Raw genomic sequence first — 16,718 nt, 5'->3', positions numbered from 1 at the left:
TTCGGCGAGGGACGCAATGGAGGACCGGTTTTGGCCATGTTTAGGCTGTATGTGTCATCCCTTGCATATGGGAAGGTTTATCGATTTTCAGCGGCATCATGGCCTTTTGCGATTGTTGGTCAGTATGCATACCTAGCGTAGCGTAGCGATAACTCTGGACGTAATGTATACGGGTTCTTGTCTGTGACATTATTGGTGCGACGCTCTGAGCAAACAGGGCTTACCAGTGAACTGCTGAACGGAACGTATTCGGAAGAAGGTTGGTAGAGATGCCGATTCAGATGGCATATATATTTGCAAGAAAAACTAAACTGGGAGGCTTCTGCGTAATAGTGGCCTTATTTAGCATGACGAACTTCGGGGCTAGTATATACAGTGTGTACCCTGAAGGATTGATAGAACACTCAATCTCTACGCCTCCTCTTCCTTGACGCAATTGGCATCTTTGCACTCCTTCTTGTCACAAACGCTGTGGAAGTCCGCGTGCGACTTCGCCCCCTTCCCAATGAACTTTCTAAACTCTCCAAACTCGCAACTCGCACCAGGTCCACCCTGGCAATCTGGGATTGGCCTCGGTGCAGAGTTAGCAATGAACCGTACATAAGTACCTGGTTCATCGCCGTGAACGCCGCCACGCTCGCAAGTCATCTTTTCCATGCCGACGTGGCCAAGGAAGGGAATCAGGTCGCTCATCCTCCAGGCGCGCGTCCAGTTGATGTGGTCGGTGGGGAACTGCTCTGCAGCGTCGGAGGAGCTGTTGAATAGACCGAGAGCGGTGGCGATGAATGGCGGGACTTCACGATGGGTGAAACCGAGGAAGAAACGCTGCTGATCGGGCCAGCCATCGCCGGGTGTGTCGTGCTCTTCGATGTGCGCGAAGAGTTCGGATTGGGCTTGAAGCCATGGGAAACCAAGATAAGGTGATAGAGGATTGAGAGGGCCGACCATGTAGGCATACTTCAGGTCCCATGCGTATTCGTACGCCATCCACTCCGAATCTGTGAACTGCTCGCAGATGGGGCTACGATTGCCCTTGATGGCAGATTCGTAGCCACACAGCATTTGGAAGCCGACGACATCCTTGGGCTCAAGCTTGAACGGCATGTAAGGTGAGAGGCGATGCGCGACGCTGGCACCATAGAGGTCGATGACCTTCTTCTGCTGCTTCTCGCCCGGCTTCTTGGAGAAGTTCTTGCACGATTTGTGCGGGATCAAGCTCTCCATGCTTCCATTTGTGTTCTCAGTTATCCTGACAATCTCAATGTCGTCCTTCTGCGGGAACGCTTTGATGAGGTTCTCGGCCGTGTCAAACGTCCTGCTCTTCTTGTCCGCCAATATCCTCGTCGTATCGGGGATAATGTGATGGTATCGTTGCAACAGATGCTTGCCTACCAGCTCCGCGTCTACAGCGCCAGAGGGCGTCAGTTCCTCCAATCTGTCTTCCAAGATTGGGGACTGCCACTTCTCCATGAAAGCTAGTGGACCTGTCCATCCTTGACGATGTTGCTCTAGCTTCCAGAGGAAAGGCTTGATGTATTCTTCGTATTCGGCGTCGTTAGAGTAGATAGCGCCGTGGCGGATGATGTATGATGCGGCGGTGACATTGCAGCCGACGGGAGGTTGGTGCTCAAGACCAAAGCCTGTATATGGAGTTAGTCTAGGCCTCTCTTACAGCTTGTGAGGATGGTACGCACCGACTGCGTCAAAGTATGGCGAGATACCAGGGAGATGCAACAGAGGATCAAACTTGTAGTTTTGCGAATGATCAAGAGGTCGGATTGGTGATTGAGCTTGACCCTGGCTTTGGAGGAACGTCGGCAACGTCAAAGCCGAGGCCGATCCTGCCAGTACGAGCGCAAGAGACAGCATATTAGACATTAGACTTGTCACGCAAGTGATTGTAAGGTGCTGTCGCGTTTGGGTGATTGAATCAGTCCAAGTGACCTGCGATGAAGGGTTAAATGGGGCATTTGCGCGGTTTTGATCTTTTGTTTTCAGTGACGTAGATGGTTCTGCAAGGTACGCGCTCCACTAGCGCGCCGCACCGATGGCGCGTGCTTAGGGCTTGGACATCGTCACTTGTTCCCTGTTATCTATGTGGATGCACGTTATCTATAATTACACAGGCGACCGGACGTACCCATGGAGAGACGAGTATGCAGTGAATTTGCCAGGACACAAAACGGAACAAAGAAAACATGCACTGGGTCGAAGATTGTTACAATTTCTATAAAAGACGAACGTTGTTTTGGAAAGTAATGCACCGCCAGTGAAACGCTCATTTCTGCTGCACAGAGCTGTCACGTCCCTTCTCCTGCCATATGCCGTAGGCAAAACAAGTCATGTCGTTTGATGGACGTGTAGACAGACGTTGATCCATCGTCGCTCATCCTCCGGCTTGAGCGTTGCCTGTCGCAAACTTCATTGTCGGAATATCCTTATGTCGGCATAGCATACTCACCCGCTCCAGGGATGCTTCTTGCGCGAACTAGGATGTTTCTCGTTGACGAAAGCTGTCTCTTCGCTCGAAGGACGGAGCCCCGATACCGGGACGGATGTTTGTCCTCAGGTAATACCTACCATGGATGGCATACTGCGGAAGTAGCAGTTGTAAGCATAGTGAGCTTCTGTGACGTTCGTAGTGGATACTAGCTGTAGCACCGTAGATGATAATCATGTCCTAAACAATCAGTCGCCCACGGAGGGCCTCGTGGTTAGCCTCGTGATGATGAAAGGCGCTTTCAAAATGGTCGCGAATGATCAATGTCGACTGCAAGCGTTGTAGAGCTTGTGAGAAGCCTGGACTCGCGCTTCGTCTCAACGCTTCGGTGTGAACACCGAAAACGGCGTATGCATTGAGGCAGACGTTGCACCAGACCCAGGGCGACTCTGCCGAGGAGAGGATTGGGAGTCATACCAGTTGACATCTGACAGCTGTAGCTTCCTTGCACGCTGATTGCTGCGATTCGCACCAGCTTTATCAAGGCGCGGCTGCGCGTACGGATTCGGAGTCTTGTCCAGACCTTGAGGAGTTTCAGTACGTATTCTATTGGTATTAGGCGAAAGGGTATAATGAAATGGTAAATCACCAGTTGTGTCGTCAGCATCATCGCGAGCTTCGTTGTAGTTCAGGACGAGGCTCTTGATTCGCTGTCGTTCTTCTGTGTCTGCTTGCTGCTTGTTACGCATGGCGACAGCAAAGGTTGAGTCTGATGGCAGGTCAATAGATCGCGTCTGCGTTCTGTTGCCACGCTTGCTGAGCAATGAGAACTTCATCGTATGCGAAGGAACTGGAGCGACCGGAATGGGCACCTCGTTACCAACGTCTTCAGGGTTGATCGGAGCCTCTCGAGCGCGACGCATTGGTAGCGGCACATCGAAGACAGGCTTCCGGTCATGCTTACGAGACTCCGCACTCTCAGACATGAGCTTAGCAAGCTCACGGTCGAACTCAGCATCTGCTTCTGGGTCGCGTTCGTCTTCTTGTCGTGTGACCACAATCTGTTCTTCCTCTTCGTCCGAGGATGCTTGCTTTACAGGCTCATCATCATCATCATCATCATCATCAGAATCCTCGTCTTCTTCACCGGACGACTTGTCTCCTTCGCCGTCAGGCAGCACGACGTCCTCGTCCTCGGGACCGTCCAGTTCATCGTCTGACGCAGACATGTCGTCCTCGTCGGGCTCTACAGGCTTGTCGGCTGACGCTGTTTGGTAGTTTTGTTTGACGGCTTCTGCAAAGGTACGCGAAGCCTCCTCCAGGTTAGTGACTATCTTCCACTGCGGTCTCACTAGGTTGAAAGCGTCTTGCACGATGAACTCCACATCCATCGGCAATGCCTCTTTGATGCATACATAGTACTGCAGGTATGTAAGAAAGAAGTCAAGCTTCTTCTTCGCCGCGCCTTTGTCGTAATACATGCCGCAGGTTTCCAAAAGGTTGCAAACAAGGCGAATGCGGAAGTAGTCGTCGGGAAGATCCAGAGGATTATACCCTCCAGGCCGCGCATACCCACCTTCCCATCCGTAGTTCAAGAGCTTGTACAGGGTGTCGAAGATGAGAGGCGAGTCGACTAACCGATAAATATATAGTTCGCCAAGGTATTTGACTTCTGAGATCCGGCGTTGGTTAAACTTGAAGTCGTTCAATTCTAATCCAAACGTGATGGATTCGAGAAGGTCGTCGATGACTGAAATGGCGAAGTCTTGGTGGAAACGATGGATCGTCCCCAGCATGACGGCTAGCAAGTGGATGTTGCTGTACTTGATCTTCCCCGGCTTTGCGAAAACCTTGTGGAGGAGATTGACTACCTCCTCTTCCTCCCAGTGCATCTTGCGTACCTGCTTGATGGTTTTGTCCAGCGTACGACGAGTCAGGTCCTGGTACATGATCTTGCGCAGGAAGAGCTCAACTGGCGTTCGCTCCTTCTGTTCGATTGCTGCACGCTCTGGAGGGTTCACATAGTACACAGCGTTCTCGATCAACATGCGCTCTTGTTGACCAATGACCTGAGCACCCTTCTTGCGTTGAAGGGTTTCTAGGAAGGAATGCATACGAGGAGATGTCTCAGGGTTGCGAAGCAGATAACGTCCGCAATTCTCCAACAGGTTGCAGATGATCTCGATATTCATCCGTGAGAAGTCGTCAAGGCTGACTTTTAGACAATGGAAGATGACGTGCTCTGGAACCACACCGAACTTGGTCAACTCTGCAAGGTAGCGCACATTCTGCGTTCGCACTTGTCCCAGGAAGTCTTTCGACTTTCGTCGTTGTAGGCTTCTGAACTCGTCGTCAAGGTAGGATACCAGGCCCTGAGAAACGTCTGACATGTACTTTCCGAGAGTTGCAATGAGCCTGGAGTACAAAGGGAGCAGGTCGGACCGGCCCTTCGGGATCTCTTGCACAGCCTTGATGAGGCGGTTACGAGAAGCCTTTGAGTTTAGGAAACAAAAGTCCATGGCAGTCTGATCGACAGCATCCTTTGTTGCAATTTCTGGAAGGCGTGCCAGTAGGGCATCGACCTGTGCTCCAACGGACTTGTTTGCAATGGCAGTAGATTGGTCCTCCCCATCGGCCGGTTTCGTGTCATTGGTAGCTTCCGGTGCCTCTTTCTCGACGGCCTCAGTCTTTGCCTCGATCTTCTTGCCAACCTGCTCGTCGCCATCTGTCTTCTTCTTTTTGACCTCCTCTAGCAGAATACCTGGAACGCGGTCTTTCAAGTCAATCAGATTCTCGTAGAAACGTCGCTCTTCTTCGTCTTCCCAGATGCCAGCGCCATCGCTTTGGCCGCGCAGGTATTCGCCCGCCTTGACCAGGCCAATAGCACCATCGCCTGTATTCGCGGAATTGTCCTTCTCTTTGAGATCTGGCATCTCTACGCCCAAGGCGTCGGCCAGAATCTGTGCGTTTGTCACCAGTCGCTCTTGAGACTTCATCTGCTTCTCGTAGTTGGACTGACGATCCTCGAAGACCTCGCCCGACTTGACGTACGCTTCAGCATTCTTCCGGCCCTGACTGAGTATGTGTTTTTGGTCGCGGAGGAGGTGGGTCTTGACGTCTTCAAAGTAACGAGTGAGGATATTCCTGAAGCGCTGTTGCAAGTCCGAGGAGATTATGGGCGGATCTTGCTCCTCATCTTCGGCGCCGGAAGCACCCCCATTCTTCTCAGCCGTTGTAGTCCCATCCTCATTCACAGTCTTGCGACCCTCTGCGGAGGATGGCTTGGCACCCAGTATATCCCAAGCGAAGGCCTTGACGAAGATAACGACGAGAGGTAGGTTGACATGTTCGCGATCGTGTCCCAGCATGTCCTTCAGTACCTCGAGCGGAAAGGGCTCAGCGTCAGCGTTCTCAGCGCGCGACTTTGCTTTCGTAGAACCTTCGACGAGCTTGCCATTGTCTTTGGTCTTGCTCGCTTCCTCGGGTCGAGCTACGTCATCCAGACTGCGCAGAACACCCACAAGCCAGAGTTCGGTAGCAACCCGTAAAAGGACGCGCTGGCGGGCTAGGCGCTCCTTCTCTTCACGCTCGCGCACCTCGGGTGCCAGTGTCTTCAGGTGTGACTTGTCCGGTGTCGCTAAGCCCCTCCCAATGTACCAGCCAATGTATCCTGTGAACTCGGTCGGGCCGAAGCGCTGGTGGAGAGCGCTGACGATTTCTACACCGGCTGCAATCTCTCCGGGGGTCTTGAGCTTGCACAGGCCTTCGTAACATGCGGAGATGATTTCGGACAGATATTTATGGAGGGACAAGGCGCGGATTTCTTGGAGGAACTGCGCTTGGGCAGGTGCGTTTACGGCGGTTCGAAGGCGCTTGATAAAGGCCGTGTTCTTTTTCATAGACGAGTCGAGAGAGCCTTGCACGGCGAAGACGTCTGGGTACATCGTCAGCATGAGGGCTGCAGCTGGAACTATTCTTGGCCCGTGTACCTTGTTCGCCATCCCAGGCGCGTATGTTCAATTCACGAAGCTCGCCTAGACATGATTAGCTTTCTCCTCGTCGCAAACGTCGCAAACATACGCTTCCTGTGCCTCTCCATGGTGGAGTAGGCGATGCCGCAGTGGTGGAGGGGCGGCGGTAGATAGTACGGATCGGTTATGATACGCGCACATGGAAGGTGGGAAATATATCAGGCGCAGTTGCTGCTTGCATTTGTTCGGGCTCGGTGAGACAAGCTCGAATGGGAGGGTGCGTATTTGCGACTCTGGCAATGTCGCTATCGAGGGGGTTTCTTGTCGACGTTGCGGATGGATTTGTGAATTGTACCTGCAGCGAGTTCGCTCACGTATCGAAACATCCGTGCGTCACCAAATGTCCCGCGGTTCAGACGAGGTGAATGACTAAGCCGAACTTGGGTACTCAACACCAGAATGCCCCTCAGGCGGGTGTCTATACAGATCCGAGGCGTCACCTGACAGCGACTATTGCACTGTCTACTTCCACCACGACAAGCTGAAATGCGAACAAACCGGTTTCTAACAATGCACTTTACACAGCTCCACGATCGGAGTCAGTCATCGCTAAGACATCGGGGAGTGTCGTAGACGAACTCTTGATAGATTCAAGTCCAAGATCAAGTACCGAGACAAGCGACGATAGTCATGCGCATTTTTTATATTACATTCAATATCAGCTTCACGCGGAGAATCTTCATTTTTGAGCTTTAGGCGTACATCAGCCCTGTGGCGTTTTTACAGATGCGGAGCTGGGAGCGAAAACGGTTACCTAGCTTCAAACTCCAACAATTCACCCCTGAGAAGTTCCACAAGGCGCATTCTTTTGTTCTTGACTGGTCGAGAGAGGCACTAGAAAACCAGATATCGCAGAGTTCAGGTTGCAGCTCAGGGGTTCAGTAGGAACTCGCATGTCGATATGCCGCGGCGCTATTGTGGAATGTCGGTAAGCGCACTCATCTCAACAGCGACGATTCATGTGCGACACGGGCATGTAAAATTGATTTACGAGGCCCATGATCCCAGTCCTTCCAGAAGGAATCTCGAATATGCTGCAGCTCAACCGTGTGTACACACCGCTGTAAACAAGTCAACAATGCTAGACATGCAGGACGAGCGCAATGGCGATCCGTAACCGTTGGGCCAACAGTAAACAGAATTGAAAAGCCTCGTAGCGAAAAAGATCAGCGCCTTGCCGTGGCTCGGGTCAGGAAAAGCAAGATCCGAGCCTGCGGGTCGCCGGTGCGCGACAACATTATCGATTGCGAGCCGTCCTCAGCCTCGGCGGAAGCGGGTTGGCGAGATCTATTCACAGAAATATGGCAAAGACAAGCTCCTATGCTGCAACGTCGACGTTGCCATATGCGATATGACGAGTGGGTGACCCACCAGGCAGTGGAACATGCAAAAAATCATCATTACCGGTACGAACGGAAGCGGCACAGGTTTCCTCCTGTCAGTCTCCATGGATGTTGGGGCCGCCGTCGCCGTTACATGCTTTTTGGAGCGGGTCGGCCTGGCCTACCCACAGTGAGCTCGTATTCTCGTCGAGTATTTTCCTAGCGCTCGTAGCTCCAGGGCATGACGGGAGGAGAGGGAAATAGGAAATAGGGATGAGGGGACATGGCTTCCTTTTTGCGACAGCTGCCAGCCATAGACCAGTGTGACAACCAAGCCTCTACCGTGATGCTCTGGGGCCGCTCTTGAGGAGTACGAGCGGCATGAAGCGCGTAGTGCCATTATTGGACGGAAATGTCTTTAAGGCAGTGAGCGATGCCGGCCCCTGAACGCCCAGCGTCCACGCGAAGCTAGAAGATGTCTTGGCAATGAAAGGCGACCAGCTGCATTGCATTGAAGGCGAATTTCCAACCATCATGATGCCACCTTACGCGAGGATTGAATACTCGTCGTGCTGCAGGAAACAGATTTTGTCCACGAGTATGCCGGCAGCGATGGTTTCGCAGCTCTCGAGACTCTTGACCGGGCCTCAAACACGCGGGCCCCGAAATGTTCATCAATCTGTGAGGAGGAACATGCGAAACAGAGAGGAACAGCTTGCCTGCAGTCTTCAGACAGCTAACGGTAGACGGCGCACGGGGGCGCCCAAAATAACCTGAGAGACTGCAGGCATAATGCCGCCGGCGCCTGGTTTAGCACGAGTCGGGACCACTAGAACCAGGCGAAGGCCTGCAAGCACCTCGCTTTCGACGACAAAGCGCGGGCTGCTTGCCCGATGTGGTTGGAGTGCCCCTGTGACGATCGTGCATCTCGACTGCTGCCCAGAGGGGCCAGGACAGTTTGGGTGAGGGCTGGGTGGACCGAGCGCACGCGCCTTGCGTGCTTGTAAACCAGCTCGATCCCCTCGTAGGAAATTCCTTCCTTCCTCAAGGCGCTCCTCCCACACGACTCCGGACTGCCCTTGCGTGCAGTATCTTGTTATCTTGTTAATGATCTTGATCTGAGCCCTTGTAGTCCTTCCCACCCTTACACTCGTTTATCTGGGCGCTGCGAAGAATTACCAACCAATTACAACACCACTACTACTACCACTACTACCGCCAAACACCAATACCTGCACTACTAGTAGTTTTCTCCGCTCTCCGGCATCTTCTCGATTTACATTTCGCCTCTCTCCCCTACCGACGGCAAATATCTAGCTTTGCACATAAAGACAGCATCGCTCGCTACCTCGCTTAACGACAACTACGAATATACACACCTAATAATCCGCCATGGTTTGGCAGGAGATGATGGGCCTCGCCGCCCGCGCGGTGGTTGCCCGCGCTGAGGTCGATGGCTCTATCCCAGACATCGACGACCCTTGGCCAGCTAAGGATGTGAGTATATTGGCAGCCAACCATGTCTATTCAGAAACTGACTACTGTAGATTGCCTACGTTGCTATCATCGGTGGTCTCATGTTAGCTGCTCTGCTTGAGTGGTTCCTTTGGGTTGCCGCTTTCCTGTACTGCATCGTCAAGGTCTTTCAGAAGGCCGAGACGATCAGTGTTCGCATCTTGTCCATTTTCTTCGGTATCCTCTTCTTCGCCCTCCGGTATGCATCCCGACTTCCCCATAACAGCCGTGTCTAACAACAACAGTGCCATCTTCTTGCCTATCATGGTCGTTACCTTGCCCCTTCCGTCGCAGGTCACCAAGTACTTCCCCCAGGAGATGGTTGGTTTCCTCCAGTGGTTCGCGTTCTGGTCTTTCGCCGGTCTCTTGACCGTTCCCTGGTTGTTCTGTGTTTACCAGCTTGTCACCCACTCCGTTGGTCGTAGCCGCCGTATCAAATCCGTTCTCGACGAGGCATCCGCTCCTAAGGTCGTCATCATCATGCCTTGCTACAAGGAAATTCCCGAGATTCTTCTCCGAACGTGCGACTCGCTGGTAGATTGCGAATACCCACCTTCGTGCCTGCACATCTTCCTCTCCTTCGACGGAGACCAGGAGGACGAACTTTACCTGAACACCATTGAGAAGCTCGGTGTGCCTCTTACGCTCGACACCTACCCCAAGTCCATCGATGTCATCTACCGTAGCTGCCGCATTACCATCTCCCGCTTCCCCCACGGTGGTAAACGTCACTGCCAAAAGAGGACCTTCAAGCTCATCGACAAGATCTACTCCGAGTACCTCAAGCGCAACGACAACCTGTTCGTGCTCTTCATCGATTCCGACTGCATTCTCGACAAGACCTGTATTCAAAACTTCATGTACGAGATGGAGCTCAAGCCCGGCAGCAAGAAGAACATGTTGGCTCAGACTGGTGTCATTACCTCTACAACTGAGAAGAACTCGCTCATCACCCTTCTTCAGGATATGGAATACGTCCACGGTCAACTGTTCGAGCGTTCAGTTGAATCCGGCTGCGGTGCCGTCACTTGCTTGCCCGGTGCTCTCACTATGCTTCGATTCTCTGCTTTCCGCAGAATGGCCAAGTACTACTTTGCCGACAAGGCCGAGCAATGCGACGACCTCTTCGATTACGGCAAGTGCCATTTGGGCGAGGACCGTTGGCTCACTCATTTGTTCATGATTGGTGCCAAGGAACGATACCAGATCCAGATGAACACCGGAGCTTTCTGCAAGACCGAAGCTGTGCAAACCTACCAATCTCTGCTTAAGCAACGTCGCCGCTGGTTCTTGGGTTTCATCACAAACGAAGTTTGCATGTTGACTGATATCCGTCTCTGGAAGCGCTACCCGATCCTCCTCATCGTCCGCTTCATGCAGAACACCATCCGAACCACCGCTCTGCTCTTCTTCATCCTGTGTATCTCTTTGATCACTACTTCGCAAAAGGTCGCAAACCTTCCCGTTGGTTTCATCGCCATCTCCTTGGGACTTAACTGGCTTCTCATGCTGTACTTTGGTGCCAAGCTCGGTCGCTACAAGATCATGCTTTACCCCCTCATGTTCGTCGTGAACCCCTTCTTCAACTGGGTCTACATGGTTTACGGTATCTTCACTGCCGGTCAGCGTACATGGGGTGGACCCCGTGCCGACGCTGGTAGCGCTGACACCAAGACTACACCCCAGGAGGCTATCGAGGCTGCCGAGGCCACTGGTGACGACCTGAACGTGGTTCCTGAGACATTCAAGGCTGCTGCCGAGGCACACAAGCACCGCCCAGCACCTATCCCCCTCCAGCCTGGCGAGAACATCGAAGGTCGCTTTGCCGCTGCAGAACGCCTGCCAAACGGATGGTACCAACAAGGCAACGACTCTGGTCTCACGCTTCCCAATACCATGCCCCGCAACCCCAACGTTCCCCATGTTCCTCTCCACCCCCGTTCCTCCATGGACTCGTTTGCTTCGCAAGAGACCTCTGCCGCCAACTCCATCTACATGCCCCGTCGTGTCGAGAGTTTCATGGACCCAGAGGATGCGCGCATCTATCACAAGACTCAGCAAACGCAAAAGCCTGCTGGTGGAGCCTTCTATGAGGAGCCACGTGGAGGACCCTACGAAGTCGGTGTTGGTGGTAGCAAGGGCATGTACAGCGAGTCTGTCGACTCCATCGATGACGACTCCGTGTATCAGTCCAAGGGCCCACAACGACCTGCGCAGACGCGTACCAACAGCGATCTCGCTCATGCCCCAGTTCGCACGTCGCCGCTGTCCAACGAGCAGAGGGGCCCCGGTCTCGAGTCGCCTAAGCCTTCGTACAACAGGACAAACAGCATGGAGCAGCGCCAGGGACGCAGTCCTCTCGCTCGCCAATATGTTCACACAGCACCCGGTGAGGGCATCGAGCTTCAGGCCCCACAGCAAAGCAGCCTGATGCGTGATGTATCACCTGCGCCGCTTGGCCAACCCACAATGCCTGCATCAAACCACGGACGAAGCGAGTCAACCGACTCCAAGAAGCGGAAGCGTCTCAGCAAGCAGCAGCCGCGCAAGTAAACGCTTTCTCCCGTCTTTTGGTCTAGCGTCTTGATCTTTCTTCCATTTACTGCCTAGAAGGCTGCGTCAACGACATACTGGCATTAACCTTTTTTTATTATCAAACTTGGTGTGAATTGAATGTCCCGGCGTTTTCAGCGAGCACCGCGACACACCGCGAGTGTCTTTCTCGCAAAAACATTTCCTTACTGTATATATACATATTATTATCACATGACGGCGGGATGTGGCACTGAAAAATATGGATCAGCTGCACGATGTGATTGTGGGTTAAATCATGACTTGGTTCGCTCTCGGATGCCTCGGGGTATATATGTTGTAGGAGCTATGTGATGGATCAATACACATCACTTTTTCTGCGTAATGTCTAGAAGTAATGTCTTTGTCCAAGACGTTGAATGAAAATAGTATTTCTGCTATGCTAAAGTGTTGTGTTATGTGATACTCACTGTCAGCGCTCAAAACAAAGCATAGTCATCCACTTGACTACTGTATTTCACGTAAAGTAAAGGTTATCTTGAGATATCAACAATACTAGCGATACAGCAATCCTTCTACTTCCTCCGCAATAGCCAAACTACTAGTCAGTCCAGGACTCTCAATGGCCAACAAATTCACAAACCCTTCAAACCCATTCTCCTTCTGAATGACAAAGTCCTGAAAATCCTTCCCACTGGTCGCCGCAAGCTTCCCCAACTTCGGTCTTATACCCACATAGTCCGGCTGGATGGCTTCTCTATCCACACCAGGCAGGTACGTTTGAATGTCGTCGATAGCCTGCGCCATGTTCTTGGTGTTGGGCGTGTAATCTGTGGGCGAATCCGTCCATTCGACATCTGGGCCAAAACGAATGCGCCCGGACATGTCGAGGGTGAGATGAGTTCCTAGGCCGCCGTGGCCTGGAACTGGGGCCGGATACACAAGTGTTGAAGGGCGGGGATGGGAGACAGCATAAGAGAAGTAAGAGCCTTTTGCGTAGAATGCTTTTCGATGCCGGTCTTTTGGTAGAACCATGTTTGAGATTTGGACGGCGAAGAGGCCGGCGGAGTTTATTAATGTGTCTGCTGTTATCGTTGTTTCCTCGCCGTCTTCTCCTCTAGTCGTGATTTCCCAGCCGCTGCGCCCAGAGTCGAGGGCTGTGATGTGTGTAACGGGGGATTTGAAAGCGCAGATTCCACCGTGGTCTTCAAAGTCGCCCTCGAGGTATTGCATCAAGCTGTGCGAGTCTACGATTCCGGTACTGGGACTTTCTAGTACACCGGCTTCGGCTCTGACATCGGGTTCTCGTCTCTTGGCTTCGTCTTTGCTGAGGAAATGGATTGGCACGCTGATGCTTTTTGCGAAGTCGTGGACTTTTTGTAGGGCATCCATCTGTGCTACGTCTTGCGCGACGATCCATTTTCCGGTGTTGCGGTGAGGGATCTCGTGCTTTTTGCACAACTCATACAGCATGTCTTTTCCTCTGAGACATAGTTTCGTTTTGAGTGATGTGGGTCCATAGTAGAGCCCGGCATGTATAACCTCGCTGTTTCGCGAACTGGTTTCTGTACCGACAGAGCCATGTTTCTCTATCAGAACTGTCGACGCGCCATCTCTTTGTTGCAGCTTGCGGGCTATAGCTAGACCGACTACGCCACCACCTACCACGGCGTGGGTGAAGTCCGCATTTCGTCGTATGCTTGTCGAAAAGTTTCTTGAGCCTGATATTGTGGTCCTAGCATGTAATGAAGAACGACAAAGAATGCGTGACGAGGCCATGATGGGAATTGGAAAAGAACGGCGAAACTCAGCAGATTTTGCTACAGATCCGGCAACGACATGTAAACAGAATGAAGCCAGCCTACACACCGGTGATTAACATGGCCTTTGGGTAATCGTAGTCCAGATAACTGATGCTTATCAGTGGCTTGTATGCATTTTGGATGACGTTGCGTGAACTGCCGTTCCTGACGCTAAACAGAGTGGGGTCTTCCTAATGTTACCTCAACTGGCACTCTGAGGCTGCACTCAATTCATACAGCATATCAAGCTATACACTCGACTATCTCAAGTTCTAGAAGCGGAAAACCAAAGTCCCTGGGGTCGCGACTACGTTCTCTATTGGACATCTGTGGTACTTACTATCTTCGTACGATAACGTCATCGGTACTCCAACACTCAAATCTCCGACATCACTCAAAGGCCAATCAATGTTCACGCCCCTCACCAAACGAGCAATACCACGCGCAAGTACCTCTCTCGTACCAAAAAGGTTCCTCCACAGCACACCTCGTAGCCTCGCCTCACCGCTCGTCGACCGCGTGAACAAAGTCACAATGGCGTCCTCCACCGGCACCCCCAAAGTAACCTCGGTCGTGGACCTGCCCTCATCAGACGCAAAATGGGTCAAACTACAAAAGGCTACTTATGTCGACGCCAAAGGCAAGGAACGCATCTGGGAAATCGCCTCACGGAAAACAACAGGATCTGCCGGCGTCGACGCCGTGGCAATGGGAAACATCATCTACCACCCCAGCAAGCCCCCCTCCACAATCGTCGTCATCCAATTCAGACCGCCCGTCGGCGGCTTCACGGTAGAATGGCCCGCGGGCCTCATCGATGCAGATGAGAAGCCCGAAGAAGCCGCTGTACGCGAACTGTATGAGGAAACAGGTTACAAGGGAAAAGTTATTTCGACTTCTCCACCTGTGGCTGCGGATCCGGGTATGACGTCTGCCAACTTGTGTTTGTGCATGGTGGAGATTCATTTGAATGAGGGTGACCCAGAGCCGGAGCAGCATCTGGATGAAGGAGAAGATATCCAGAGAGTGAATATTCCTGTTGCGGACTTGTACGATAGGTTGGAGGAGTTTGCTAAGGAGGGGTATGTTATTGCGGCAAAACTGTATCATTGGGCTGCTGGAGCGCAGTACGCGATTGATCATCCGGAGTTGTTTGCGAGGTCTGGGAAGAAGGGGCAGTAAGCTGTTTTGTTGTGTGAAGGTGTGTTGAGATGTGGAATGAGGGCACGGGAAAGTATATCGTGGAGATGGTTGATATGAACATCAAAGCTGTTGCAGCGAGTCTGATAACTGGCTGATTAGCTTCAGTTACCAGCGTACGGAGTATCTATTCACTGTTGTCAACATCAGAGATACGTATGAAATAACGCAGGACACCCAGATGTAGGAAAACAAACCATGCCACCACGAATGCCTTCCAAAAATGCCAGACCATATCCATCGCAGTGCTCGAAAAGCTGCAATCTTGTGTTTCAAAAATATCTTGCTGTTTACCAGCTTCAAATAACCATAGCTAAATCTATATACACCACCAGCCATCGCAATAACTGCCCGCCACCTATCCTTCTCACCTCGCCTTCTCGTCATCAATTTGCCTCCTCAAGTCCTCCAAAACACCTTTCCTATTCTCCAAGTGCCCCTGCAACCCCTCAACCTGTTCCCTAACCGTCTCAATCTCTTCTCTAATCCCACCCAGCCCCTTCACCGCACCACCCTCATCATTATCCAACTCCTTCAACACATTCCTCTTGTAGTCAAGCAAGAGCTCAAGTTCCCGCTTAACAAGCGCCGGCTTACTATCCTTGCTCCTGCCATGCCGCCTGCTCTCCGCCTCCTTCTCCACATCTGCAATCTTCTGTTCGAGCTCGCGGAGTTGTTTCTTTAGTCGGACTTCCTCCCAGTCTTCTGTTGTGCGGCCCCCGAAATCTGTGCCCTTGCCGCCCCGCGCACCGTAATTTGCGGCACGGTCGCCAACACCCAGGCGTGTGAGGTATGCGTCGCCGAATTTGGCTTTGCGGCCTGTGGCTGTGTTCTCGTCGCGTGTGGCTGCCCATCGCGAGTTTGCGTTTGATTCAATGTCGTAGTCGATATGCGCTTTTTCGAAACTGGCGCGTAGGCTCGGTGGCACACTGCGAGGTACACGGAAACTTTCGCTTCGCTGGTTGAGTATGTGTAGGAATGCTAGTGCGGCGTCCTTGCCGACGCTTTCTCTTGCTTTGGGGTTGACCAGATTCCATGCAAATCGCACGTCGGAATCTGGGACGTTATCTAAACTTTCGAACAAGCCGGATAAGCTATCGAAGGTGATGTTGCCGTGGCCGTCGCGGTTCGCAGTGTAGATTTCTTCGTATTTGGCCTTATCGGATGGCGACATGTACCAATCGAAGCCGTCGCGTAGACCAGGTGTGTCGTCATCGTCATCGACAGTTTCATAGGCGGGCTGGGAGCCGGAGAGGGCGCGCGTAGCTTGAACGAGATGGGCTTTTGATTCAGGGACAAGCCAGTCGGGGAGAACTTTGGGTACATCCACTGAGATCTGAAGTGTCTTGGTCAGCGCCTTGTTCCTCTTGCAACCTCATGTGTCCTTGGATTCCCCAAACCAGACCTAGGGGCTCAGAAGAAACATACCCCATTAATCAAATCGAAGATGAGTCTCATAGCAACACAAAACTCCTCAAAGTCAAGGTTGCCATCGTTGTCCACATCCGCCAGATCCCACACTCTCTCCAGCTGATCATCCCGCAAATGTGAGTTCTTGAGTACAGGCGCTGCTTGCGCGCCGTCGAGATGAGTGCCGCCGTTGCTGAGCGAACTGAATATCTCCCAGTACTTTTCGATTTCGTCCTGCTCGATGCGGTTCGGCGCCATGATTGCGATTGAGATTGAGGTAGCGGATATCGAGTTAGAGGGCAGAGAGGCAGGCGGAGGGGGGGGGTTTGTGTATGCGCTGGTGAGATTCGAGCGTCTTGGTTGCGGGATGCCGGGATGGCGGAGCTCTGGCCGCGACTGCTGCCGGCTGGGCTGGGGTACGTAGCTACCTGACGCTAGCCGTGGAGCGACCGCCTTACGGCCCTCA

The 16,718-nt window shown here is 52.5% G+C and overlaps 6 protein-coding genes across 6 annotated transcripts; 2 read left to right on the top strand and 4 right to left on the bottom strand.

The window, feature by feature from the left end:
• Nucleotides 1-411: 411 nt before the first annotated feature.
• Nucleotides 412-1,869, bottom strand: ALTATR162_LOCUS3269 (uncharacterized protein; the record flags this gene model as incomplete). Its single annotated transcript, XM_043310875.1, has 2 exons — nucleotides 412-1,640; nucleotides 1,695-1,869. 2 exons carry the CDS (start codon nucleotides 1,867-1,869, stop codon nucleotides 412-414), a joined length of 1,404 nt encoding a protein of 467 aa, XP_043166810.1.
• Nucleotides 1,870-2,817: 948 nt separating this feature from the next.
• Nucleotides 2,818-6,539, bottom strand: ALTATR162_LOCUS3268 (uncharacterized protein; the record flags this gene model as incomplete). The annotated part of the gene is made up of 3 exons (XM_043310874.1): nucleotides 2,818-6,374; nucleotides 6,430-6,474; nucleotides 6,521-6,539. 3 exons carry the CDS (start codon nucleotides 6,537-6,539, stop codon nucleotides 2,818-2,820), a joined length of 3,621 nt encoding a protein of 1,206 aa, XP_043166809.1.
• Nucleotides 6,540-9,185: 2,646 nt separating this feature from the next.
• On the top strand, nucleotides 9,186-11,861 carry ALTATR162_LOCUS3267 (uncharacterized protein; the record flags this gene model as incomplete). The annotated part of the gene is made up of 3 exons (XM_043310873.1): nucleotides 9,186-9,290; nucleotides 9,341-9,507; nucleotides 9,554-11,861. 3 exons carry the CDS (start codon nucleotides 9,186-9,188, stop codon nucleotides 11,859-11,861), a joined length of 2,580 nt encoding a protein of 859 aa, XP_043166808.1.
• Nucleotides 11,862-12,395: 534 nt separating this feature from the next.
• ALTATR162_LOCUS3266 (uncharacterized protein) lies at nucleotides 12,396-13,619 on the bottom strand (the record flags this gene model as incomplete). Its single annotated transcript, XM_043310872.1, has 1 exon — nucleotides 12,396-13,619. The coding sequence occupies one exon, from the start codon at nucleotides 13,617-13,619 to the stop codon at nucleotides 12,396-12,398; it is 1,224 nt and encodes a 407-aa protein (XP_043166807.1).
• Nucleotides 13,620-14,176: 557 nt separating this feature from the next.
• ALTATR162_LOCUS3265 (uncharacterized protein) lies at nucleotides 14,177-14,824 on the top strand (the record flags this gene model as incomplete). The annotated part of the gene is made up of 1 exon (XM_043310871.1): nucleotides 14,177-14,824. The coding sequence occupies one exon, from the start codon at nucleotides 14,177-14,179 to the stop codon at nucleotides 14,822-14,824; it is 648 nt and encodes a 215-aa protein (XP_043166806.1).
• Nucleotides 14,825-15,209: 385 nt separating this feature from the next.
• On the bottom strand, nucleotides 15,210-16,510 carry ALTATR162_LOCUS3264 (uncharacterized protein; the record flags this gene model as incomplete). Its single annotated transcript, XM_043310870.1, has 2 exons — nucleotides 15,210-16,178; nucleotides 16,271-16,510. The coding sequence occupies 2 exons, from the start codon at nucleotides 16,508-16,510 to the stop codon at nucleotides 15,210-15,212; spliced, it is 1,209 nt and encodes a 402-aa protein (XP_043166805.1).
• Nucleotides 16,511-16,718: the final 208 nt, after the last annotated feature.

The sequence above is a fragment of the Alternaria atra genome, assembly GCF_907166805.1.
Source record: "Alternaria atra isolate CS162 genome assembly, contig: 22, whole genome shotgun sequence".
NCBI lineage: Eukaryota > Fungi > Ascomycota > Dothideomycetes > Pleosporales > Pleosporaceae > Alternaria > Alternaria atra.
Note: the sequence above shows the minus strand (reverse complement) of the source record. Positions and strands in the feature narration are given on the sequence as shown.